General features: G+C 39.1%; 1 protein-coding gene across 11 annotated transcripts in view; it reads right to left on the bottom strand.

The window, feature by feature from the left end:
• The window catches only part of FAM184A (family with sequence similarity 184 member A), a 111,258-nt gene that overhangs the window by 19,337 nt on the left and 64,802 nt on the right, over positions 1-27,119 (bottom strand). For 10 of the 11 annotated variants that reach the window (XR_009865515.1, XM_062186682.1, XM_062186684.1 and 7 more), the window contains 2 exons: positions 14,092-14,304; positions 4,650-4,803 (listed from right to left, as the gene is read on the bottom strand). Coding sequence is in view for 10 of the 11 variants with exons in the window: in XM_062186682.1 (XP_062042666.1) it covers positions 4,650-4,803; positions 14,092-14,304 (367 nt within the window). In the remaining variant the exon portion in view is untranslated. The remainder of the gene's footprint in view (positions 1-4,649; positions 4,804-14,091; positions 14,305-27,119) is intronic. The other variant, XM_062186685.1, reaches the window with a different exon arrangement.

Consider the following 27,119-nt stretch of genomic DNA (forward strand, 5'->3'; position numbering starts at 1 on the left):
CACTGGGGCTAGCGCCTAGGCACTGGTCTCTTGGAGGAGAGGAGGTGAGCATAAAACTATGCCAAAAGAGCAGATTAAATCTCCCCTTTGATTAAAAAAAAAAAAAAAGATTTACCAAGCCCAAGTTGGGCATCACCTTGGACACTCCCCTCAACCTGAAGCACTGAAAAGGGCTCCCTTGCCACACCCAGCACATGTCTAGGGTATTCCCTGAAAGAGCAGACACTCCACTAATCCAGAGAGGCATAGTTCAAAGATAAAATCCACCAAAAGGGGAAAAAAAAACACCAATGAGAATCTCCTCAAATGCCTAAAAATAAACTTAGCAATTCAAGAATAAGGAAGACAACATGATACCTTCAAAGGAACAAAACACTTCAATACTAGAATGTGAAAATGAAGAGATTGAAGAAATGCCAGAAACAGAATTCAAAAAATTTATCAAGGGATTACTTAGAGGTAATCAAAAGTAAATCTATGAATTAAAGAAATCCATACATGACATGAATGAACATTTTTCCCATGAAGTTGAGATTTTAAAGAGAAATTGAAATTTTGGAAATGAAGAACTCAATTGATTAAAAAATGCAATGGAAAGTCTTAATAGACTCAGTGTGGCAGAGTAAAGAATACAGGAGTTAGGTGAAAAATCTCTGGAAATTTTACAGTGACACCAAAAAAAAAAAAAAAAAAAAAAGAAATTAGAAAACCAAAAAACAGTGTTGGCTATTTATGAGATACTATGAAATGACCCAACATATGAGTCTTAGATCTTTCTGAAGGCAGAGACAGACAGAATGGATTAGAAGGCCTGTTTAGTGAAATAATTAAAGCTCCCTCAAATTGGAGAAAGAAAGGGATATCCAAGTACAAGCAGCAAACAGAACTCCTAATAGACATGAACAGAAAAGATCTTCCCCATAACACATTGTAGTCAAACTTTCCACAGTAAAACGTAAATAAAAGACTCTAAAATGTACATCAACAGGTTGGCACATGCTCAGACTTACCCCTAATGGTAGAGCTAGAAACATAGCAGGGGATTCCAAATCAATTCCATCAAGGTGGCATGTACCAATGCCATCTTACTAGTCAAAGGGATCAGTTTAAGTTCATAATTGATCAAAAAGATAGGATTAAGTGTCAAAGGGATCATATAAACAAGATTAGTAACTGCTAATAATAACTGATAGAATTAAAACGGAGAGAATGATCCAACATGGAAAGCACGATACACAGCAGACTCATAGAATGGGCAGATGTCCTAAACAGCACTTTGGCCTCAGAATCAGCCCGTAAGGCATTTGGATCCGGCTGAGAAGCCCATGAGTTTCTCAGGCATGGAAAGCCAAGACACTGTTAAAAAAAAAAAAATGACCTAATGAGAGATCTCTGTGAGATCCCAGCAGAAAGAACAGGCCATCAAAGGAGGTACCTTTCTCTGAAGGGAGGAGAGAACTTCCACTTTGATTATGGCCTTGTCTAAATAAGGTCGGAGTTTGTGAACTCAAGAGGCTTTCATAGCCTTGGTAGCTCATGACAAGAGCCTCGGATGATTACTGACATCATAAATAAGAGTGTCAATTGTTAAATCAACAACAGGAGTCACTGTGCACTTACTCCCCATGTAGGATCTCTGTCCTTAATGCGAATTAACAGTAAAACTACTACTCAAACAGTGCTTTATACTTTGTGTATCTGTCTTGGTGCCATCCCATATGGGCTCCAGTTCAAGACCCAGCTGCTCCACTTCCAATCTAGCTCTCTGCTATGGCCTGAAAGCAGCAGAAGATGCCCCAAGTCCTTGGGCCACTACATTTATTTGAGAGACCTGGAAGAAGCTCCTGGCTCTTAGCTGTGGGTCAGCCCAGCTCCGGTTGTAGTGGTCATTTGGGGAGTAAACCTGGGGATGGAAGACCTCTCTCTCTCTCTCTCTCTCTCTCTCTCTCCCTATCCTTCTCTGTGTAACTCTTTCAAATAAATAAATCTTTTTTGTTTTTTTTTTTTTCTTTTTTTTTGACAGGCAGAGTGGGCAGTGAGAGAGAGAGAGACAGAGAGAAAGGTCTTCCTTTTGCCGTTGGTTCACCCTCCAATGGCCGCCGCGGTAGCGCGCTGCGGCCGGCGCACCGCGCTGTTCCGATGGCACGAGCCAGGTGCTTCTCCTGGTCTCCCATGGGGTGCAGGACCCAAGGACTTGGGCCATCCTCCACTGCACTCCCTAGCCACAGCAGAGAGCTGGCCTGGAAGAGGGGCAACCGGGACAGGATCGGTGCCCCGACCGGGACTAGAACCCGGTGTGCCGGCGCCGCAAGGCGGAGGATTAGCCTAGTGAGCCGCGGCGCTGGCCAATAAATAAATCTTTTAAAAAAATTTAAAAAGAATGGTTGAAAGACCAAAAAGAGGAAACAAATGTAGCAAATATTTGAGATGAGGAACTAACTGAAAGGATATAGCACTGAATGGAAACAATGATGACTCTCATTTTCCTGGTTTGACAACTGAATAACCAGTGATAACATTAATTAAAGGAGATGGTTTGGGAACAGAAACACATCTAGGGCTATGGGGATAAAATGAGCCCACAGTGAAAAATACTGAGTATAAGTTAGAACATAGAACTGTTCAACATGCAGATAGATATTCAAGTCTAATGTATAAGAAAAGAGATTTCAGGCCGGCGCCGTGGCTTAACAGGCTAATCCTCCGCCTTGCGGTGCCGGCACACTGGGTTCTAGTCCCAGTTTGGGCGCTGGATTCAGTCCTGGTTGCTCCTCTTCCAGGCCAGCTCTCTGCTGTGGCCCGGGATGGCAGTGGAGGATGGCCCAAGTGCTTGGGCCCTGCACCCGCATGGGAGACCAGGAGAAGCACCTGGTTCCTGGCTTCGGATCAGCGAGATGCGCCGGCCGCAGTGGCCATTGGAGGGTGAACCAACGGCAAAAAGGAAGACCTTTCTCTCTGTCTCTCTCTCTCTCACTATCCACTCTGCCTGTCAAAAAAAAAAAAAAGAAAAGAAAAGAAAAGAAAAGAGATTTCAGGGTCGGTGTGGTGGCGCACTAGGTTAATCCTCCACCTGCAGTGCCAGCATCCCATATGGGCACCGGGTTCTAGCCCCGGATGCTCCTCTTCCAGTCCAGCTCTCCACTGTGGCCTGGGAAGGCAGTAGAGGATGGCCCAAGTGCTTGGGCACCTGCACCCATGTGGGAGACCAGGAAAGAAGCTCCTGGCTCCTGGCTTTGAATGGGCGTAGCTCCGGCAGTGGCGGCCATTTGGGGGTGAACCAATGGAAGGAAGACCTTTCTCTCTGTCTCTCTCTCTCTCACTGTCTGTAACTCTACTTGCCAAATAAATAAATAAAAATCTTAGCTGGCATCATGGCTCAATAGGCTAATCCTCTGCCTGCGGCGCCGGCACCCCAGGTTCTAGTCCCGGTCAGGGCGCCGGATTCTGTCCCGGTTGCCCCTCTTCCAGTCCAGCTCTCTGCTGTGGCCCGGAAGTGCAGTGGAGGATGGCCCAAGTGCTTGGGCCCTGCACCCGCATGGGAGACCAGGACGGGCACCTGGCTCCTGGCTTCCGATCAGCACGGTGCACCGGCCACAGCGGCCATTGTGGGGTGAACCAATGGAAAAGGAAGACCTTTCTCTCCTCTCTCTCTCTCACTGTCCACTCTGCCCGTCAAAAAAAAAAAAATCTTTAAAAAAAGAAAAAAAAAAGAAAAGAGGTTTCGTCTAGAAACACCATTTGGAGTCACTTACGTATAAAGCTGTTGAAACAATGGATGTGCATCCAATTAACCAAGTATAGGCTTAAGACATAAAAAAACAGACCAGAAAGCTGGTGACTGAATTCTGCGAAATAGAACTATTGAATAGATAGCTATGTAATAACCATATTTAATAGGTAGAAATGGGACTGGTAATGAAATTAAAGGGCAGAGGTCAGCAAAGCAGGAGTACAGTGAGAACAGCATCCTCTCATGGAAAGCAACTAGAAAAAAGATCCAAGAAGTAGATGGTCAAAGGGGTCAAATATTATGTAGAGGGCAAATAAGAAAGCTGGTAGTGAGAATACTTTGAGTATGCAAGTTCAATGTTGAGTGATAACTGATGCAGACAAAAGGGTCCTGCCAAAGGACTCCTAACACAGATGAAAAACTCCTTTTCTCTGTAACTCTGACATTCAAAACAGAGAAAAACATCTTTTAAGATATATATCCAAGTAGGCTTTATTAAAAAAAATAAAGAATTACCCAATTGTGACTTTTCTCATTAAAACAAAACTCTGAAGTTGAAAAACCAGTATGACCATATAATCTGAAGATGTGGTCTTTAGGTCTTACAAGAACTGATATCCAAGTCTACCAAATGTCCTGACTCTGTTTATTCCCACAGGGACAGATGGACACATATGTGGGTGTTGCTTACATAGCCAGAAAACAAAGAAAGCAGAGGAGACTTTGTATTTTACCCACTCTACTCCACCTCCCCCACCCTTATCTGCCATCTTCAATCAAATATGCAGCACACTTAGCTATTCATCTCAATGTTTCAAAATTTAATAATAACAGTGATTTAGATGTTGAATTTTAAAATGGAAGAATGTACCAAAAAAAAAAAAGAGAGAGAGATAAAACTATAATCCTTCCAAAATACCAAGCATAGCCTTTCCTTCATCCTCTAATTCAAACCGAAGAGTCTGGAGTTCCTGTTCCATTTCTATCCGGAAGCCCTCCATTGACTCTCTGTGCGCATCTTTCAGTGACTGAAGCTCTGCAGAGTGCTTTTGTTGTAAATGATTTTCAAGAGCCTAGAATGGAAGAAACAAATAAATTACACTTGAATATAAGAAGGAAAATACAAACAAAATAGAAAATAATTACTAAAACCCAACTGTTATTTAAGAGATATAAAGTGTTGCAATGGGTGGCTATTTCATGTAGTAGTTAAGACATCACCTGGGATGCCAAAATCCCACATGGCAGAGCCTGAGTTTGAGTCATGGCTCTGCTCCCAATTCCAGTTTCATATTAATGAATACCCTGGGAGGTAGCAAACGATGGCTCAACCTAGCTGGAATTGAGTTTCCAGCTTCTGGCTTTGGCCTGGCCCTTCTGCAACTCTTGCAGGCATCTGGTTAGGGAACCACCAGATAGGAGGTCTCTATCTGTCTCTCTCTATTAAATTTAGTTAATTTAATTAAAAAAGAAATACAAGGTATTTCAGTACCTTTTCAAAAAAATAAATACAAGATCATTTCCATTGGAAAACAAATTAGTAGGGTCATTTCAGTACAATCAATGAATCATCATGACATCAATTTGACTCAATGTATTTTGCTTGAATTGGAAATTTGGACCATTTTCCAAGAGCAGTTTTAAAATAAAAGCTTTTTCTAAAGCTGTTAAATGGTGTGAACTACTTAAAATTACTGAATATTTATTCTGTGTGCACAGACTTACATTTAGGAAAGAGGAGGAGAGCATTACCATAATAAGGTCACCTTGCAACTAGAAGAAAATGTTATAATTCCAACCTCATCATATTTTGTAGCTATTTTCTACAGTCATTCTTTGTTCCTGCATTTGTGAAAAGCAGAAGTTCTGAGAGGAGGCAGCAGTCATGCCTCATTTACATGACAGGGATATGTTCTTGGAAACGCATCATCAGGTGATTGATTAAATCATTAGAGAAACATCATAGAGCATACTTAAAAAACAATGACAGTTTCAAGTTACTGGGGGACAGAAGCTTATGAGATCACCATTTGTTACACAGTCTACCAATGACCAAAACATCATTACTTAGTGCAAGACTGTAAAGGCTTTTGTATGATTAGCTTAAAAAGCCTGGCCAGATAGTCAAAGAAAGAGGTACCTTTTTTCTGAAGGGAAGAGAGAACTTCCACTTTGATTATGGCCCTGACTAAATAAGGTCAGAATTTGTGAACTCAAGAGGCTTCCATAGCCTTGGCAGCTCATGACAAGAGCCTCGGTGATTAATGACGTCATAAATAAGAGTGTCAATTGTTAAATCAACAACGGGAGTCACTGAGCACTGCTCCCCATGTAGGATCTCTGTCCTTAATGTGTTGTACTATGTGAATTAATGGTAAAACTACTACTCAAACAGTACTTTACACTTTGTGTATCTGTGTGGGTGCAAACTGTTGAAATCTTTACTTAGTATATATCAAGTTGATCTTCTGTATATAAAGATAACTGAAAATGAATCTTAATGAAGAATGGGATGGGAGAGGGAGTGGGAGATGGGATGGTTGCAGGTGGGAGGGAGGTTATGGGGGGAAAAGCTGCTATAATCCAAACATTGTACTTCAAAATTTATACTTATTAAATATAAGTTTAAAAAAAGAAAAAAAGCCTAGCCAGAGAAAAGACACTATCAGTGACCAACACCAAAGAGAAGAAACACGGTAAGAAGAGAAAACAGAGCTCAAGGTACTTAACAGCTTAGTGACTAAATGTACCAGCAAGAGGTGTTTTTTTAAAACTAATTTGTAACATGAAATGTTTATAAGAAAGATGCCATATGATATTTCTACTCAAAATAGTATATTTTACAATTAGTATTTGGCTAATTATGTTCATTGTTTTGAAAGTGTTTTATCTCTAAAAATGGCTTCTTTGACTATAGGAGCAATAAAAAAACTTTTAGTTTAGAGAATGTTAATATGATAAAATTGCAGGTTTTTGAAAAAAATGATTAAAGTTCTATAAAATATTAAATGTCCAAAATTAAAGTACACTGATATGAGAATTCATGTGTCATTTCAATTCATAAGTGGTATCTAATGAACAGATTATTTTTTTTATTTGAAAGGTAGAGTTTTAGACAGTGAGAGAGAGACAGAGAGAGAGAGACAGAGAGAAAGGTCTTCCTTACATTGATTCACTCCCCAAATGGCTGCTATGGCTGCTATGGCTGGCGCTGCGCCGATCTGAAGGAACCAGGTGCTTCTTCCTGGTCTCCCATGCGGGTGCAGGGGCTCAAGCACTTGGGCTATTCTCCACTGCTCTTCTGGGCTACAGCAGAGAGCTGGACTGGAAGAGTAGCAAACAGGACTAGAACCGGCGCCCATATGGGATGCTGGCACCACAGGTGGAGGATTAACCAATGAGCCACAGTGCAGGCCCCTATTGAACAGATTATTTAGCTAGGTAATCAGCCCTAATTTTTAGCCAAAAAAAATACTTTATTAACTTTCTGGACAAGAATACATCTTATTATCTAAGTAGATGAAATGTTTTTAAAAATCTCATAGGTGCCGGCGCCGCGGCTCACTAGGCTAATCCTCCGCCTTATGGCGCTGGCACACCGGGTTCTAGTCCCGGTTGCCCCTCTTCTAGGCCAGCTCTCTGCTGTGGCCAGGGAGTGCAGTGGAGGATGGCCCAAGTGCTTGGGCCCTGCACCCCATGGGAGACCAGGAGAAGCATCTGGTTCCTGCCATCGGATCAGCGCGGTGCGCTGGCCACAGCGCGCCAACTGCAGCGGCCACTGGAGGGTGAACCAACGGCAAAGGAAGACCTTTCTCTCTGTCTCTGTCTCTCACTGTCCACTCTGCCTGTCAAAAAAAAAAAAAATCTCATAGGCTCCAAGAAAAATAAAGAAAAGATTGGGAAATTGAAATGCTAATTATGTTAATTATCAGACTTAATTAATTTTTAAAAAGATTTATTTACTTGAAAGGCAGAGCTACAGGGAGGCAGGGGCAAGAGAGAGAGAGGTCTTCCATCTGTTGGTTCACTTCTCAAATGGCTGCAAAGGCTGGGGCTGTGCCAGGCTGAAGCCAGAAGCCAGGAGCCAGGAGCTTCCTCTGTGTCTCTCACGTGGGTACAGAGGTTCAAGGACTTGGACTATCTTTAGCTGCTTTTCCATGCCATATCAGAACTGGACAGGAAGAGGACCAGGTGGGACTCAAACCAGCGCCCATATGGGATACCAGCACTGCAGGTGATGGCTTTACCTGCTATGCCACAGTGCCAAGCCCAGATCTGATCAATTTATGCTGTATACATGTATTGAGACATTGCACTGTACTTCATAAAAATGTACAAGTATTACATGTTAATCAAAAAATATTTTTAAAAATATTTATTTGACAGGTAGAGTTACAGAGAGACACAGAGAGAGAGGAAAAGTTCTTCTGTCCGCTGGTTAACTCCCCAATGGTCACAATGGCCAGAGTGGGGGCTGATCTGAAGCCAAGACCGACCCAGAAGCTTCTTCCAGGTTTCCCACGTGGGTGCAGGGGACCCAGCATTTGGACCACTGTTCACTGCTTTCCCAGGCTATAGCAGAGAGCTGGATTGGAAGAGGAACAGCCGGGACTCAAATGGGAGCACATATGGAATCCTGGCACGAGAGTCAGTGACTTTACCTGTTATGCCACAGTGCCAATCACTTGATGCAATTGTTAACACACCAATTGGGATGCCTGCATTCCATATCAGAGTTATCTGGCTTGAGTCCCTGCTCTGCTACTGTTGATACAGTTTCCTTCTAATGCACACCATGGGAGGCAACAGATGTACTTGGGTCTCTGCCATCCACAAGGGAGACCTGAATTGAGTTCTAGGTTCCTGACCTTGGCCTGGGTTGCTCTGGCTGTTGTGGGCCTTTGGGAAGTGGACTAGTGGAGGGAAAATCTCTCACAACAACCATGGATGGGCCAAGTAAAGGCCAGGACCCAGGAGGTTCATCTGTTCTCCCATGTGTGTGCAGGGACCCAAGCACTTAGGTCACTTTCCTCTGCTTTTTCTAGGCCATTAGCAGAGAGCTGGATTGGAAATGGAGCAGCTGCGGCATGAACCGGTGCCCATACAGGATGCCAGCATCACTAGCAGTAGTTTTACCCACTACTCCACAACACAACACTGGCCCCTAAACTTTCCTCTTAACACTGCTTCTGTTGTATCCCGTAAGTTCTGACATGTTGTGTTGTCATCTTCATTCTTTCAGGGAATTTTTAATTTTCCCTTTTGATTTCTTCTATGATTCACTGTTCATTCAGGAGCATGTTGTTCAGTCTCCATGTGTTTGTCTTTTCTAGAGTTTCTTAATGTTATTAACTTCCAGCTTCATTACACTGTGATCAGAAAAGGTACATGGTATGATTTTAATTTTTTTAATTTGTTGAGACATGTTTTATGGCCTATCATATGGTCTATCCTGAAGAATGTTCCATGTACTGATGTAAATACTGTGTATTCTGAGACTGTGAGATGAAATGTTCTGTAGATATCAATTAGATCCATTTGGTTGATAGCATAGATTAACTCTTGGTTGATTTTTCGGCCTAGCTGATCTGTGTCCATTGATGAAAGCAGGGTGTTTATGCCTCCCATTATGATTGTATTGGAGCATATGTCTCCCTTTTGATCCATTAATGTTTGTTTGAAATAACTGGATGCTCTAGCATTGGGTGCACATACATTTACTATAGTCACATCTTCCTGATAAACTGACCCTTTAATCATCACAAAAAACCTTTTTGTCTCTTTTAACAGAATTGTCTTGAAGTCTATTTTGTCTGATACTAAGTTAGCTACTCCTGCTCATTTTTTATGTCCATTTGCATGGGCTATCTTTTTCCAACCTTTCAGTTTCAGTCTGTGTGTATCTTTGTTGATGAATTGTGTTTCTTGTAAGCAGTATATACATGGGTCTTGCTTTTAACCCATTTAGGCAGTCTGTATCTTTTAATTGAAGAATTTAGTTCATTTATATTAAAGGTTATTATTGGTAATTGATGACTTGGTCTTGTCATTTTTCCAGGAATATTCCTACTGTCGGTTTTGATTCTCCTTTGTACTATTATTAGGAGGTTTTTTGCCTTCACATTCTTTCATGATGCTGGTTATCTTTTTTTGTTTCTGTATGTAGTAATTCTTAAATATCATTTGTAAGGCTGGAAGAGTGGTGACAAATTCTTTCAACTTTTGTTTGGAAGGTCTTTATTTTACATTCATTTATAAATGAAAGCTTAGCAGGGCAGAGTATTCTGGGCTGACATTTTTTTTTTTTAAATTATCTAGACTATACCTCTCCATGTTATCCTTGCCTGTACAGTTTCTGATGAGAAATCTGCTGTAAACTTAATGGGAAATCCTTTAAAGATAATCGGGCATTTCTCTTGTGCAAATTTTAGGATCTTTTCTTTGTGTTTTACTTCTTCAAAGTTTGAATATAAAGTGCCATGATTCACATCTCCCCTGATCATGTCTATTTGGGGTTCTATTTGCTTCCTGTACTTGTGTGTGCATATATTTGTCCTAAATAGGGACATTTACTGCAATTATTTTACTGAATAAGTTTTCCAGGTCATTCCACTTTTCCACTCCTTCAGGAATGCCTACAACAAGTATATTTTGTGATCTGATTGAATCCCATATATCCTGAACACTTTTTCATTTTTTTCTAATTTTTTCTTCTATTAATAGGACTCAAATATTTCAAAAGCTTTGTCTTCAAGCTTGGATATTCTTTTTTTCTACCTCACTGATTCTTTCGTTCAGGCTTTACACTGTATTTTTTATTTAACATATTAAATTCTTCACATCTCATATTTCTGCTTGATTTTTCTTCAATATTTATATTTTCTGGCAAAATTTCTCATCCATGTCACTCACAGATTTAACTAATGTATTTGCCTCTCTGTGTTTTTAAGTAATCTTGCAATCAATCTTTCACATTCCTTTGCAGGCATTTTGTCAATCTCCTCATCATCACAAACTAAAACTGAAGTATTCTTGTGTTCTTTTTGTGGAGTCATATTGCCTTCCTTGTTCATTTTTATTATATTTTTGTGCTTATTTTTATTATCTGGATAAACACCTGTTGATACCTCCTCTGAAGTCTTCATTTTTTAAAATAAAAGATCTATTTTTTGAAAGGCAGAGTTAGAGAGAGAGAGAGAGAGAGAGAGAGAGAGAATCTTCTATCCTCTAGTTCACTCTCAAAATGGTTACAACAGCCAGAACTGCACCAGACTGAAGCAAGTAGCCAGGAACTTCATGGCTTCACCGGTGGGTGGCTGGGCCCAAGGACTTGGTCCATCTTCTGCCATCTTCTGTTGCTTTCCCTGGTACATTAGTAGGGAGCTGGATCAGAAATGGAGCAGTCAGGACTCGAACCAGTGCCTATATAAGATGTCAGCATCTCAGGCAACAATAAAGTCTTGATTCTTCTATGCTGGCCACCTCTGAAGTCTTTATTCTTTGAAATATGCATCTAGGCATAGTGAGATGTCTGTACCTTCAAGCAATATCCATAGGTGTCTGCTCGCTGGGCCAGGGAGCTCTAATCGGCATTTGTCGGGGAGGGGGGCACTAAAGTCCAGGGTAACACCCAAATTATGCATGGTAGCTCTCCTCTGTAGTCAGTAGGGGAAAGTGGGTAACTGCCCTAGCTGGCATGATCACTGCCTCCACCCTGCAGGGTGCCAAGCTGAACCTCTCTGTGCCTGCATATCCTAACCTCCATTCACTCAGATAAATTAACTGAAGAACGAACTTTTGCACTTTATGATGTGAACATACAATCTTCTGCAATGTACATGCCCAGCTCAATAATTGCCCAAAGATCCAGCCACACCCTATGCCTTTATCAGTTTCTTTGCTTTATCATGCAATCATAGGATTTCCACAGACACAAGCTGCAAGGGATCTACTCTCTGCCCTGCAGGCCTCCCTGTCCAAAGAGAGCACCACCCCATACCTGAGGCAGGTGACTTGGTGGAGGGGAGAGAAGCAATGTACCCTCCATTCACAGAGTTAAGAGGGGACTTTGCCCCCCAACCCCACCCCCAGCTTGTCTGCCTAGATTCAAGATCAGTCGGGTCCACAGATTTCTCCCACTAACAAAATCCTGCAGAAGCACGTGGGCCACTGCAATCTCCACTTGCCTTATTCTGGAAAGACGGTGCTTTCCTCACTGGGTGCTGGGACCCTTGCTCTGGGTAGGTGGCCTTCCACTTAGCTGCTAGCTGAAGGAGTCACTGGTGGTGTTGCACAAGCTGCTGCATGCCTGTATAATCCTAGCTTCTCCATAGACTCCATAGAGTCTCTCATCTATTTTTAGACTTTTCACTAAAAACATCCCTCCAACTATCTCCCAGCAACACATAATCTCTCCTGTTTTTCTAGTATTTTCCCGTGATCAAAAGTAGAGCACCTTTTGCTTATTCAGCCATCTTGGAATCTCCCAATTTTTTTGAACTAATATAAAGTTATATTTAATTCCATGTTTCCACAAACTTTTTGAAGTATCCTATATAACAGGTTAGATAGTATACTAGTCTCATACAGGAATTGACATTATTGATGGGGAACAGAACTAAAATGTTGAGGCAAGTCTCATTTATCTAATATAGTATACAATTGGCATGTATGTTTAATCACTATTACTAGCCAAGAGGGGGCGGGTACCATTTTGGACATATGTAACAACTGTGCCAGCTATGTCTGTGTGCCCAGAAACCAGCTGAGAGGAGACGCCTGAGTGGCAGAGAGCTGACAGGGGGCTGGGTACTCGTGACTGTGGGAGCCTTGTGTGCTGGGACTGTAAAAACAATGTGGCTGTGTGGGAGGGTGCAGGGTGTGGCTGGGACTATGGGCATTCACTGGGGGTGGCTCCAAACACTCAGGGCTCCCTTATTTCCTAGTGGGGATCATTGCTGCGAGATCCATGCTCACACTAAGGACTGCAGAGTTCCTTTGTGTGGTTCTTGTGGCAGCTCGGATTAATACTGAACCCACTGGGGCTAACACCCAGGCATTGGTCTCCATGGAAGAGAGGGAGTGAGTACGAGACTATAATTGAGCTGAACAAACCTCCCCTCTGACTAAAACAAAAAAAAAGGGGGGGGGATTTACCATGCCCAACTTGGGTGGCACTCTCCTCACCCTGGAGCACTGAACAGAGCTCCCTAGCCATACACAGCACATGCCTCAGGGTATTCAATGAAAGAACAGACATTCTACTAAGCCACGGAGGCACAGTCCAAAGATAAAAGCCATTACATGGGGAAAAAAAAACCAAGTATCTCCACAAATGCCTTAAATTAAATGCCGCAATTCAAGAAAAAGAATAAGGAAGACAACATGATGCTCCCAAAAGAACATAAAAATTCAATACTAGAATATGAAGAAGAAAAGACTGAAGAAATTGCAGAAACAGAATTCAAAAAATTGATTGTAGGATTACTCAGAAGTAATCAGAAGCAAATTCACAAACTAAAGAAATCTGTACATCACATGAATGAAAAATTTTCCCATGAAATTGAGATTTTAAAGAAAAGTCAAAATGAAACATTGGAAATGAAGAACTCAAAAGATCAAATAAAAATGTGGTGGAAAGCCTTAACAACAGACTCAGTAGGGCAGAAGAAATAACAACCAACATAGAAGAAAAATCTCTGGAAATTTTATAGTCAGACCAAAAAAAATAGAAGAAATTAGAGTTGGAGACCTATGGGATATTATCAAACGACCCAACATATGAATCTTAGGAATTCCTGAAGGTTTGGAAAGAGAGAATAGATTAGAAGGCCTTTTTAGTGAAATAATTACAGAAAACTTCCCCAATTTGGAGAAAGAAAGTGACGTCTAAGTACAGGAAGCACACAGAACTCCTAATAGACATGACCAGAAAAGATCTTCACCACAACATACTGTAGTCAAACTCTCCACTGTAAAACATAAAGAAAAGATTCTAAAATGTACATGAGAGAAATGCCAGATTACTCTCAGAGGATCTCCAATTAGACTTACAGTGGACTTATCAGAAACCCTACAGGCTAGAACAGAATGGTGAGATATACTCCAAATCTTAAGAGCAAAAAAATTGCCAACCCAGAATACTGTACCCTGCAAATCTCTCATTTACAAATGAAGGTGAAAATAAAATCCTTCAATAACAGACAGAAATTGGAAGAATTTGTCCAATTGGGTATAGTGGGAAGAATCACTATGTTCCTAAAGTTGTATTTATGAAATGCATGAAGTTTGTATTCCTTAAATAAAAGGTTTCTGGGAAAAATAAAATAAATAAATTTGAGCATATGTCACATTAAACTTACTCTTTGTTCCTTTTCCTTTTCTTCTTCCATTGTTTGAAATGCAAGGACATGTGCTTCTTTTAAGGATTTATGTCTTTGCTGATGTTGTTCCTCTAATTCTTCAAGCTCTTGTGTAAGCCGTTGTCGTTCCTGTGTAAACTGAGCCTGCAGCTGCTGCAAAGAAGTCTGGGACTGGGAAAGCTGTATCTCCAGATTCTGCTTCAGTAAGGAAATCTATGCCACAGAATGGTACACAGTGAAGAATAAATATAAGGCATAATTCATAAATTGCCCATCTAAGGGTAAACATTAGTTCATGGATGCTGACTATAATATCTGCCAAAACTTTCCACTTAAATCTTTTATAAGATATGACTATTTTAAATTCTCTATTCAGTAACTATCCTGAAAATAGTTTTATTGTGTTATTCATACTGTCCAAAGAACACTGTACATTCAGAAATACAAGGAGCACCCATGTCACATTACAATAAAAACTCATACTATAAAATAAAACTGAGGGTGGTATAAAAAGTTAAACTGCTTACTTTTGAGGCAGTAAAGGGAAGTAGTTAAGACTGTGGGCTCTGCCACTTACTTGTTAGTGTCACTGTATATTACCATGCTATAGTGGGAAGTAAGCCTGTTACTACATACAGTTCACTTAGACCAGTCCCTGGAATGTAGGAAGTGCTCAAAAATGTTAGCTAAGGCCAGCGCTGTGGCTTAACAGGCTAATCCTCTGCCTTGTGGTGTCGGCACACCGGGTTCTAGTCCCAGTTGGGGCGCCAGATTCTATCCTGGTTGCCCCTCTTCCAGGCCAGCTCTCTGCTATGGCCCGGGATGGCAGTGGAGGATGGCCCAAGTCCTTGGGCCCTGCACCTGCATGGGAGACCAGGAGAAGCATCTGGCTCCTGGCTTCGGATCAGCACGATGCGCCGGTCGCAGCAGCCATTGGAGGGTGAACCAACGGCAAAAAGGAAGACCTTTCTGTCTCTCTCTCTCTCTCACTATCCACTCTACCTGTCAAAAAAAAAAAAAAAAAAGCTAAGATTAATTGATCATTCAAAAACTCGAAAACTAATCTTAAAAATTGGCCAATTTATAATTTATAATCCTTATATTTTTATTAATTTTGACTAAATTAAAAGGAGATTCAAACACTTAAAAACTTTTTTAAAATTATAAACATCTCACAATCCTTTAGTTAGCACTTAAAATAATTTGAGATGCTTTTCTTTCACAATGGAAAACAGACCTGTCACTCCTTCTGAAAACAGACATTATCAATCTTAAAATGTCTACATTGTTTCTGTATGTTTTATTTACTTAAAATTAAATTTTCTGTAAGAATAAGCACATAAAATGTACATTACAAACATTCATATATACATTTGATTACATCATTTAATTTAATCTATTTCTATTCTCATATATAGGATAACTATAGCTTGACACTATATAAATCACCCATATCCTAAAAGAAGTCAAAAGCTAAGAGAAACTTAAAGAATCAGAAAAAATGTTACAAAATATTTCAATAAGCAACATAAGATACTCTAAGTGCTTACACGCAAATGAAACAGTTTCTATGGCCAACAAAGCCAATGTAAGAAGAAACCTCAAAGTAAAAGACTCCCTTTTGGTCTGTGAGAAGCATACATAGGTTATCTCACATCTCTCACAAAGAAAAGTACTTGGGAAAGAAGGAAAAGTGTGGGGAATCACCAGAAATGTAACACACTGGTTGGAAGACAGGAAATGTTAAAAACAAATGGCTGTCTCCCTGTAAAGCAGCAGCAAACAATCACAGGCTGTAGTGAACTTGGGGAAGATGAGTAGTTATATCAGGATCATTTGTATAATAATGATTACGGAAATAGTCAAGCACATATCTTTATGGAAATATTCAAGCACTGGGGAGAAATGACAGAACTGACAGACAATCTCTTCAATCTGCTTAAATGTAGTTCTGAAAAAGAGACACAATTTGTTGAAAGTTTATGAATTCTACCAATGAATTTCTACACAGGGGTTATTTTACAAGTCTGGAGTTAAGATAGAAACAAAAACTTCTGGCTTGTGGCAACAGAACTGCCAAACTGCTGGACCAAAATAAATTCTGCAAATTTGAAAATACCATGAGAATATCATGGTTACAGCTAAGGTCACACTTGTGGGATAAGATAAATTAACCATGTGACATCTCATCTTTTATCCAAAGAGAATCAGGATGAAATAAATATTAATCACAGCACAGACAGAAAAGGTAAATCATAAAAGGTTATCAGGCAACAAAAAAAGCTGTAGATACTGATGTGTAATTGCTACAGCCATTCTCTTCCCAGACAGCTAGTTCTTGAAATAGAGAAGGTACCTACCCACTATCTTCCCAAGTTCAACCCTAGTCCCAGCCTCAGCATGGGACCGATCGTGGCTTGTTTATTTCTGGTGATAATCTGTTAGGTTATATATGGGAAAGTTGGGAAAAGCAATGTGTTAATGTACAATTCTGATACATACTCTCAAAGTGACTACTTGCCACTAAGTGGGGACAAAAATCTACTTAGCATTCTGCTCACCACATTATGTACCTGGTACATAACGTTATGTACCTGGTAAAGATCTGCATCTACCCAAAAGAATGTGCGTATCTTTCCACTTTGCACAAAAGGCACCACATAGGCTAGCAGTGGCCCTTGATCTTATCCAATGAGTGTGCACTTAGGTTAGTAAGAAGCCAGTCAGTTCACAGCAGTGAACATATCTTTATTTTCTGCAATACTGTTTCAAAAGTTCACTGCAGTAGATCTCCCATGTGTTAATTTGACTACAATTTGACAAAAATTTGAACTACTTAAGGATGAAGTTTTTATGAAGAAATATAAAGTTGAAAATGAATTATTTTCAACAGTAAAATAATAGTTATGTATTTAAAACCTAAGTACAGTTTTAAATTTCTCTAGCTTAAAAAAAACACTTAAATATTTTACATTATAATATACATTACCTTGAAAGAACTCCAAAATAGTATTTTCCAACCTAGGATATACGATTAATCTACACTCAAGAAAATAATATAAACTATGTACATTAAGATATTATCATGCAATTTAGTGTTCAAGTATACTTAGATGTTTTGTATTCTTAACTTTGAAAGCACACCAAAATATTAAGGCTTTCTAAAATGTTTAGATTCATGCTCAAGACAGTAACATGAATTATATGCAGAAAGCCTTAATCATGCAATGAAGCATCAATACTCACTTATGTTTATAAATAAATCAGTAGAATTACAATAAATAATCAGCCTTTATTCAGCATGGAAATTATATGTCATTTTAAAAGAGAAATAATGAGCAAAGCAATGTAAAATGAACTAATGTTTTATGGCTATAATTTAAATAGCTGAATTTATGTTATGGACATACATATAATATAAAAATTCATTAATTAAAAACAAGAGAACAATGGACTTTACAAAGAATTGGGCAATCTTAGTTATCACTTTTATTTTAGAATTATATCTAAAAAGGCATTTGATGAATAAATGTGAAACAGTAGTTGCTTTGAATTATATTCAAATTTTGTAGTGCATGGTAGATCCTATACATTAATTACGACTGTTAATGTTTCTTATTTTTATCCATGCTAAATAAACCAGAGAGTTCTTATTTTAGAAAAAAAAATCCTCATTTAAAAACTTCTCTCTGTGTGACTCTTATATCTGTATCTTTCTGTCTCACTCTTTGTTTCTTAATTTATTTCTGTCTCAGTCTGTACCTCTATCTCAGTTTCTATCTCTTTCATACTCTCTGTCTATACATCTTTCTCTCTGACTCTCTCTCTGTTTTCATCTATATGGCTTTACCTTTGTCTCTCTCTGTATGTCTCTATCTCTTTCTGTCTCTGTTTCTCTCTGTCTCTATGAGTGTGTGTGTCTGTGTCCCTATTTGTCTGTCTCTCTGTGTCTGTCAATCTATTTTGCTTCTGTGTCTCTCTGTACATTTTTCTGTGTATATTTCTTTTTGTCTGTCACTCTCTGTGTCAGTCTGTCTCTCAGTTTGTCTCACTCTTTTTTGTCTCTCACTTTCGTTTTGGCTCCCTGCCTGTTAAAATGCCTATTTCTGTCCTCTCTCAATCTGTATATGATGTGTCTGTCTCTGCCTGTCATTCTCTGCCTCTTACTCTGCCTGTCTCTATACATGTCTTTCTATTTCTCTGTCTTGCTTTCAGTCTGTCTTGCTCTCTCAGTTGTCTCTCAGTCTTACTCTCTTACTTTTTGCCTACCAATCTGTCTCTTGTCTCTCTGTCTCTTGTCTACTGTCTGTCCTTCACTCTCTCTCTCTCTGGCTGTCTCTCAGTCTGTCTCTCTGAGAATCTGTCTGTTGGTCTCTGTCTGTCTGTCTTAGTCTCGGGTCACTCTATATGTCTGTATCTGTTTATGTCTATATGTCTCTTTGTCTATCTAACTCTGTCCCTTATTCTCTCTTACTTTCTTTCAGTCTGAATGTCTGTCCTCCTGTATGTTTCTCTTTTGGTCCAACTCACTGTCTGTCTCTTTTTCTGTCTGTTTCCCAGTCTCTCTCTCTCACCGCTGTCTACCTGTCTGTCCATCTGTATCTCTCTCACATTCTCCCTCAGTTTGTCTTCTTAGTGTCTCTGATTAATCAGACAGATAAATCAAGGCATCCTTATCCAATTACTAAGAGACACTTTCAACAAGGCAATTTTTATTTAATGAATATCATTTATTTATAACTACTGAGGGAAAATGACCACGCTGTTGCAAATATTCCAAAGTTAATTCAATTAATTGAAAACATAATCATACCTTATTTGAGCTATTTCTATTCCAAATAGCATGTACAACAAAGTCTACACTGGTGTTATACCAAAAATGAAAATCATTCAAAATTCTTAATATGTTCTATGCCACTGCTAAAAAGAACTCCTGAATGTAGCCTTATTTTGATCAACACCAGGATAAAAATGGTTGGTACTAATTTTTAAGGTATTAAAGAAAATGCTGTTAAATGCATTTATGTATTTCTATTTTTTATGTGGAAAGAAAATCTGTATATGAAAGTTAGATAATTTTTTGTTATTTTCTTATAGAGTAGAATGAAATTAGAGGGGTATGTAGAAACAGTTTCACTCAAAAATAACTGAAATTTCATAGCACATTCTAGTCTCAAAGCTTTCATTTCTCTAGATCTGGGCTGGCAAACTACAGAAAAATTAAATCATATTGGAACACACCCAGAGCTATTTATTTCCAAGCTGTCTGAGTGTCTGCACAGTGCAGCAGCAGAGGTGAGTAGCTGCCACAGAACCTGGACAGCCCACAATGCCAAGGGTACTTACTACCTGGGCCTTTGCAAAAAAAAGTCTGCTGACATTGTCCCAGGCTACAAGAAAAATATCCAAAGACGTCAAATTCTTTGTTATTTTAAAGGACAAGTTAGATATATAGATTTTTATAAGCATAAATCTCAGTTTTTCTCATCATACTTAAAGAAAAAAAACTTTAAATCAGTGTTAAATGGCACATTATCTTGCTTAGATTCTGCATACTTCAGTATACATACATAAAAGACAACAGCTTTGTCAATTCTTAGGGAAGGGCTACTCCATTTGGTTTCATCCGTTAACTATAACAATAAAATGCAAAATATATTCAAAATCTCATACATCTTCCTATTTGATACTTTAAAGAAGTCTTGATATTACTTTCTCACAAAATAAACTAGTTAAACATAAGAAATATTTTTATGATAGTCAATTAATTAATGTTTTTTTTAAAAGATTGCTATATTCTTAAAAGCAAACATTAAAACTGTAAATATCATATTTGAGGTATAAAACCTTGCTTGGTTTTATAGTAAAATATATGCTTATTAATACAATGTGGAACATGTAAGCACAAACACAAATTAATGGCTGGACATTAGATGCTTTTACTACCCATGTACAAAACATATCCTACCAAATGCCAAAGATTTCTCTAATGTAACAGAGCTTGAAAGCAGTGATTCAGTTTACGCAAAATGTGCAACATGCCCTTCAGTGCAAACTGTAAGTGCCGCTCACTTACATTGTTGATAGATTTATGCAAAGCTTCACCCAGAGAGTGCCGCTATGAAGAAAAGATCACAGGAATAAAGGGAAACATTCAGAAATCAACTAAGTGAAAGAAAGAGGGATAAAAAGGAGAGTAAAACACAGAACATTAATTATATGTGTTCAAGAAAAAAGTAAGTCGAAACAATTCTGAGAAAAAAGTCAGACAAAGAGAAATTCTAAATTATCTGTAGGTCTTTAAAACAGTGCCCGATATGATTATGGCTGACAGACTTACCTATGAGAAATACTGATAGCTAGAGCACATAAACCAGGGTTCAGTTAGAAGATGATGGCTACTGAAGAGCCTGGAAGGAATGTTACTGTCATAAATTCCAACCAGAAATCTACAGAAAAACCATTCAAAGCATTGCATGCTGTGCTGCTGAAGCTTCACTGAGGTTTCTCCTAGGAGAGCTCAACACATGACAACTGCAACACTTATTTGGTTGACTATATAATTTGGGGGGCAAGAAACAAATATAGGAAAATCACGGAAAATATGAAGCTTCACTAATAGTTGGGTTTTGTACTTGGGGGAAAGAACCAGTGATGCCTTTACATCTTTTTAATCCCACTTTCTTGGATATATTTGACAAATTGTTTATAAGCTAGATTACTTTCTCAAATGTTCACTGAAATTTTAAATAACAGACCACTGGAAAAACCTATACTCCCCTCCCCCAAAATATAGGATAAAATGTAATTTTCCCATATTTATTTACCTTCAAAAATAGAAAATAATATTTTAAATTTATATTTCAAATTTAAATGGTAAAGTTTAACATTTTTTTCCTCTGAACACTAACCAAATTTTCAGACAGAATACAGTAATTTTTCCCATAACTATGTGGTTATTCCTTAGAAGATCACAGATTATAGACAGTTTTGACTCAGGGAATGATTTTTTTTTACTAATAGCCTAGATTAACATATCCCAAGGTATGATTTCATAGAAACTTGAAAAATCAGATGAAAAAAAGATTTTCCTTATTTTATTATTTCATAACTTTTAACCTAAACTTCCTCACATTCTTAAAACATTTATTTTACTTTTTAAAAATAAATTTAATTTAAATAAGTGAACAAATTTCATGTATTTCATATATACAGTTTTAAGAGCATAATGATACTTTCCACCTCACACTTTCCTTCTTCCTTTCTTATTTTTAATTTTTATAATGACATACTTTCAATTTACTTTATAATCACAAGCTTAACCCATCCCTAAATAAAGAATTCAACAAGCAGTGAGTAGAAAAGCCACTGTTCCTCAGGAGTATAGATAAGCTATAAACAATAATCAAATCTTAAAATGTCAATTTTGTGCATATCTTTTTTAATTCATTTTCATATGAATTTATATTTGATATATATAATATATATAATGATGAGAGACAATTTCTCCAAACTTCACAAAATGCAAAATCTAAGGCATATTTAGTTGCAGTGTTTTTACCTGTCTGTATTTCTCATTACAGATGGTCTAGTAGGAAAAGATAATCTAAAAAGGATGCCATTTGTTCATGAAATACATTTTATTTTCCACTGTTTAAGGTATCATCAGACAAAAATACATATGTTATTTAAAATTTCTGAGTTACCTGATAAATTAGAGCAATACAACAAATAAGAGTGGCATACCAGTTCTTCCCTTCCCTGAGATTTTTGGTTTTATATGACTAAAGTATATTTGAACTTTTGGAATCTAAACTAATATGGTTATTGGCCTTCTTCCTACAGCTAGAGGCTATGGAAATAAATCTAGGCATAGAGGCTGGAGCTGTGAAGTACCAGGTTAAGCTGCCATCTGCAGCGTCGACTTCCCATGTGAATGCTGGTTTAAATCCCAGCCACTCCACTTCTGATCCAGCTTCCTGCCACTGCACCTGGGAAAGCAGTGGAAGATGGCACAAGTGCTTGGGCCCCTGCACCCATGTAGGAGACCCGAATGAAGCTCCTGGATCCTGGCTTTGGCTTTGCCCAGACCCAGCCATTGCAGCCATTTTGGGAGTGAATCAGCGATGGAAACTCTATCTCCCTGTTCTCCCTCTCCCCTCTCTCCCTCTCTTGCTATAACCCTTTCAAATAAATAAATAAATCTTTAAAAAAATCTAGGTGTAGATTTTATAGTTCCTTCTCTTTACTCTCTTCTCCTAAAGGTGCCAATGTATGCACTGGATGGAATCATTCCAAAAAGGGAGGTTTTAGCAAGAAAGGTAAGTTTAAATTTAATATTTTTAAATTAATTCAGAGTTCAGTGCTATTATCTTAGAAGGAAAAATAAACCCTCAAGAAGAACACTAACCACATAAATGATCAAAGAGGATATGGTATAGCTGAAGTCATTTTTTCGATTGAAAGAAAATTAAGGTCAAACTTCATATTCACTAGGAAAACATCACAAGCTGCTTTTTGAATCCATCAACTGAAGCTGGTTGGATGAGGAATAATGGATTTGGCTGGCTTTTTTGGCAGACTTTAATTTCATTCCATATTTTCTAGAAAGTAACATTACGTTGCATCAGCTACTTTCACTCTCTTCTGGCTGGTTTTTCTCCTCTCTCCATAGTCCTCTTCTCATTTTCTGCTGATTTTTCTGTTGACCTCCCTTTGTCTTCCCCTAGCCACTGTCTAGCCCAGGGCTCAGGATGGATTTCGGATGTTTGTTCTACATAGTTCCCTGCTCTCCCAATTTCTAGTAAAAGGATTCTGAGCCCTCAGGGTTGGCCTCTCTGATCCCCTGTCACTGCTCAGGGCATCTGCCAAGGTCCTGGCAGGACAACACAGGGAGAAATGATAGCGCCAGGCCCTGCAATTGCCTCTGCCTCAGATCTGCGGCCAATTACTCTTCCATTACAACAAAACACTAACAAAAATCCTGAAGGTTTAAGAGTGATGTTGACTTGTTTATAGCTCTTTCTATACTCCTGTGAAATAGTGGTCTTTCGACTATTTACTTGTTGAACACTGTATTTAGCGGAACATTAAGCCTGTGATTATGAAGTAAATTTGTATGTTATCACAAAAATTAAAAGGGAAAAAAAAGAAGGAAGGATGATGCGAGGGAGGAAGGAAGGTAAGTATTGTTTTGTTCTTAGAATTATATCTATCAAAGACATGAAATCTGTCCTCTTTATATTAATTTTTAAAAGGGCAGTCCCTCATCTAAAAAAGTAATCACTTAAGAGAAGATACAGAAAAACTGATAAAAACAGATAATTTTTTCTTACAGGCAGCTACAATTTCTAAAGAGAGAATATATTTCCTTGCTAACAAAAAACTTAAAGAGCAGCAAAATGAGCACTTGACTTTAAAACCAAATGAACTCAGTAGTTTCAAGATCCAGACCACCAAATCATAAGCCAAAGAGTGTGGATTATACCCTACACATGATACAAAGTCACTGCAGGAGTCAAAACAGAATAATGCAATTCAACTGAATATTGTAAGGGTATCACTTAATCTGCAGGTGGGCAAGAGTGGAAGCAAAGAGAACAGAGACCATAGCTGTAGTGTAGCAGAGAAGGGCGCATGACTTGGACTAATGTGGAGGTGGAGGTGAGAAGTGCATCGCCCTGGTTGTAGTGTGCAGGTAGAACAGCAGAGAGGGTTGTGTCTGCCTGCACAGTCGGAGAGAGTGAAGTGAGGTCTGGGCAGGGAGGGGATGGCAGTGTGGGAGGAGCAGCCACTTAAGCTGAGGGGTAGGATAGGAGGCATGGAGTGTATCTAAAAGTTCTGTTTCAGGCACTTTAATTTAGATATTTAAGTCAAGATGTCTCTACTTCATCCTCGCTTCAGTATCACAGCTGTATTAAACTTCCTGAGATAAAATTTTCAGCCTGTCATTCTCCTTTCCATAAACTTCTGACACAATCTCATAGTTCTTTAAGTAAACTTTTAAATTCCCAAGATAAAGTCAAGGAGTTCCATCATAACCTCTCTCCCTAAACTATTCCCATCCAATTTTGTTTTTCTCATTACTGTATTCCTCATAGTTCCTGGGAAATAAGAGTGTCTATTTAATAAAAACTTTTGTTAAATGAATAAAAACTCTTGTATTTTTGCCATTACTCTGTCATATCATAGCTGGTCTCAATGAAAGTGTTCCTACTTGTACTGGCTATGTTACTGTTTCTCTATCGCTCAGTAGTACACCAATAAATGTTTAACAGCTTTTTGAAAAACAAAACCTCAATTTGCAGAATCTGTTGGTATCTGAGGAATATAAATGACCACCACAGGTGACTGCAAGTCACCAACAATGGTGGCCCTGACTGTGGTATTGGGAAGAAAGGCACACAATTGGCTACAATGAGCTGGCAGGAGCCAGCTCCAACAAAACACTGCTCCTTGTTAATGGCATGGATATAGTTTGCATGTCCCCCAAGGCATCAGTGTGTTGAAATGTAATCTCCATTGTGAGTTATTAAGATGGTGGAAATGAATGACCAATGTGTTTAGAAGTGGGGCTTTAAGGAAGTGATTAAGATTAGATAAAGTCGCAAAGTAGGGCCCCCAGATTGGATCCTGGCAGCTAACAGGAAGTGGGAGAGAGACCATACAGACACACATACAAGCACTCTGCCCATCTCTCATGTAATTCTGTGTCTCCCCGGCACCCTACTGGCAAGGAGGCCATCACTACACATGTAACACGCTGACCCTGCACCTCTAGACCCATGAGTCAAAATAAAGCTCTTTTCTTTACAAAGCTATTTTATTACTGTAACAAAAGGTATTTCATTACTGTAACAAAAAATATACTAATACACTTCCTTAGTACAAACTGGATTATTTATAAACTCATTTACTGCATAGTGAATTTTATTTTAATTATCTGTATACTAACCTTCCTCCTATTACACTATAAATTTGTGAAGTATAAAAATCATGTCATCTATGTGACTATAACTAGCTAAATTATTTCGGAGTGTCAAAGTTCATACATACAATACAGAGTTCCAGACCCAATTTTTAAAATTCTATAGTTCTTTTTTCTGATGATCTGAGTGCCTTCCTGATCTCTCAGTTCAATGTTCTGAATGAAGCTGAATAAGTGCAGCATCACATACAACCCAAATAAAAGCCGTCTTAAAAAAGGTGAAATAAAGGAATATGTGGTAACATTTTAGGATCACAAACGGGAAATATGATCACAGAAGACTCTATACAATCACTCTTAGAGTCTGAGGAAAAGATATGTAGTTTTTTTGTTTGTTTGTTTGTTTGCTTTAAAGGAATTCAAATACATACACTGATTAGACTGGGGGAACACAACGAAATATTAAAGGAAATTTAAGATTACAAAAACGAGTCTGAGCTGGAACACAGAGAAAAGAATCACTTTCAGTAAATTTCAAGAAATGAAAAATACCTGATTAAAGCAAAGTGAAAATCTAATGCTTTTCTATGTCCATTTTTAGAGAGGTAGGCCAGGAAGATTAGTTTAAAACAAATTTAATTCTCAAGATTTTAAATTCATTTGAAAGGCAAATTATTTTATTTCTTCTTTGCAGTAAGTAGAATGAAGTACAAGTACACTAAGATATAAAAAAGTCTGGTGCTCACTTCACTCAGAAATAGTTAAATACATGAAAACACAGCTTCTCTGATAGTTTTCCACAGTATCTGCTTCTGTCTAAGCCCTGGTGGTTCCAATTCTATTTCCCACTCCCTTCTCTTTAATATACCAACCCTAAGCCGTGTCTGTCTCCCTACGTGCTGAGCAGTGCTGACAAGTGCTAGGATGAAAGGGAAGGCCAGAAGGCACCCAGGGAAATGGACATATGGATTAGAGCAGGTGAGTAGAGTGTATGAGGAACACAGCTGAGAGCAGGATCATGCAGATGCAAAGTGGCAGAGCAGGCTTCAGAGCACAGGCACAGGAACCCACCCAAGAGTCAAGAGAACAAGATCCAGGTTGGCGCCATGGCTTAACAGGCTAATCCTCCGCCTTGCGGTGCCGGCACACCAGGTTCTAGTCCCGGTTGGGGCACCGGATTCTATCCCGGTTGCCCCTCTTCCAGGCCAACTCTCTGCTATGGCCCGGGAAGGCGGTGGAGGATGGCCCAAGTCCTTGGGCCCTGCACCCACATGGGAGACCAGGAGAAGCACCTGGCTCCTGGCTTCGGATCAGCGAGATGAGCCAGTCGCAGCGGCCATTGGAGGGTGAACCAACGGCAAAAAGGAAGACCTTTCTGTCTTTCTCTCTCTCTCTATCCACTCTGCCTGTCAAAAAAAAAAAAAAAAAGAGAGAGAGAGAGAGAACAAGATCCAGAGGGCCAGGAAGGAATGATCCTATGTCTACAATGAAGGTTCATTAAAATATATCACTGGGTGGGGGTGGGGGACCTTTTGACTCTGTGGGTTAAGCTACTCACGGGGTTAAGCTACTCTGTGGGTTAAGCTACACTGGAGTGCCTGTTTGAGTCCTAGATTCCAGTCCTGGCTACTCTGCTTCCCATCAAGCTTTCTGTTAATGTGCCTGGGAGAGAGCAGATGATGGACCAAGTCCTTGGGTTCCTGTCACCAACTTGGGACACTCAAAGGGAGTTTCAGACTCCTGGCTTCAGTTTGGCCCAGCCTTTATTACTGTGGGTATTTGGGACATGAACTAGCAGATGGAAGATCCATCTCCACCCCCGCCCCCACTCTCTCTCTCTCCCTCAAATAAGTAAGCATTAAGTTTTAGCCATCTCATATATCTGGAAGTGAAATCTTGGTAACATAGCATCCAATTTTACTTTAACGGGGGCATTGTTTTGTTCTCATGTTTTCTTAATTTTCTTCCAGCATGGATGATTCTGCAGCACCATAGCTGTTTGCCAGTTTATCTACAGTAGTGCGTATGCCCCACACATCTCAGACGTGGGGAGGAAGGGAGACATTGGAATCTTGGATATGGGCTGATGGCAAGGGGCATC

This window comes from Lepus europaeus, chromosome 3 (genome assembly GCF_033115175.1).
Source record: "Lepus europaeus isolate LE1 chromosome 3, mLepTim1.pri, whole genome shotgun sequence".
Classification (NCBI taxonomy): domain Eukaryota; kingdom Metazoa; phylum Chordata; class Mammalia; order Lagomorpha; family Leporidae; genus Lepus; species Lepus europaeus.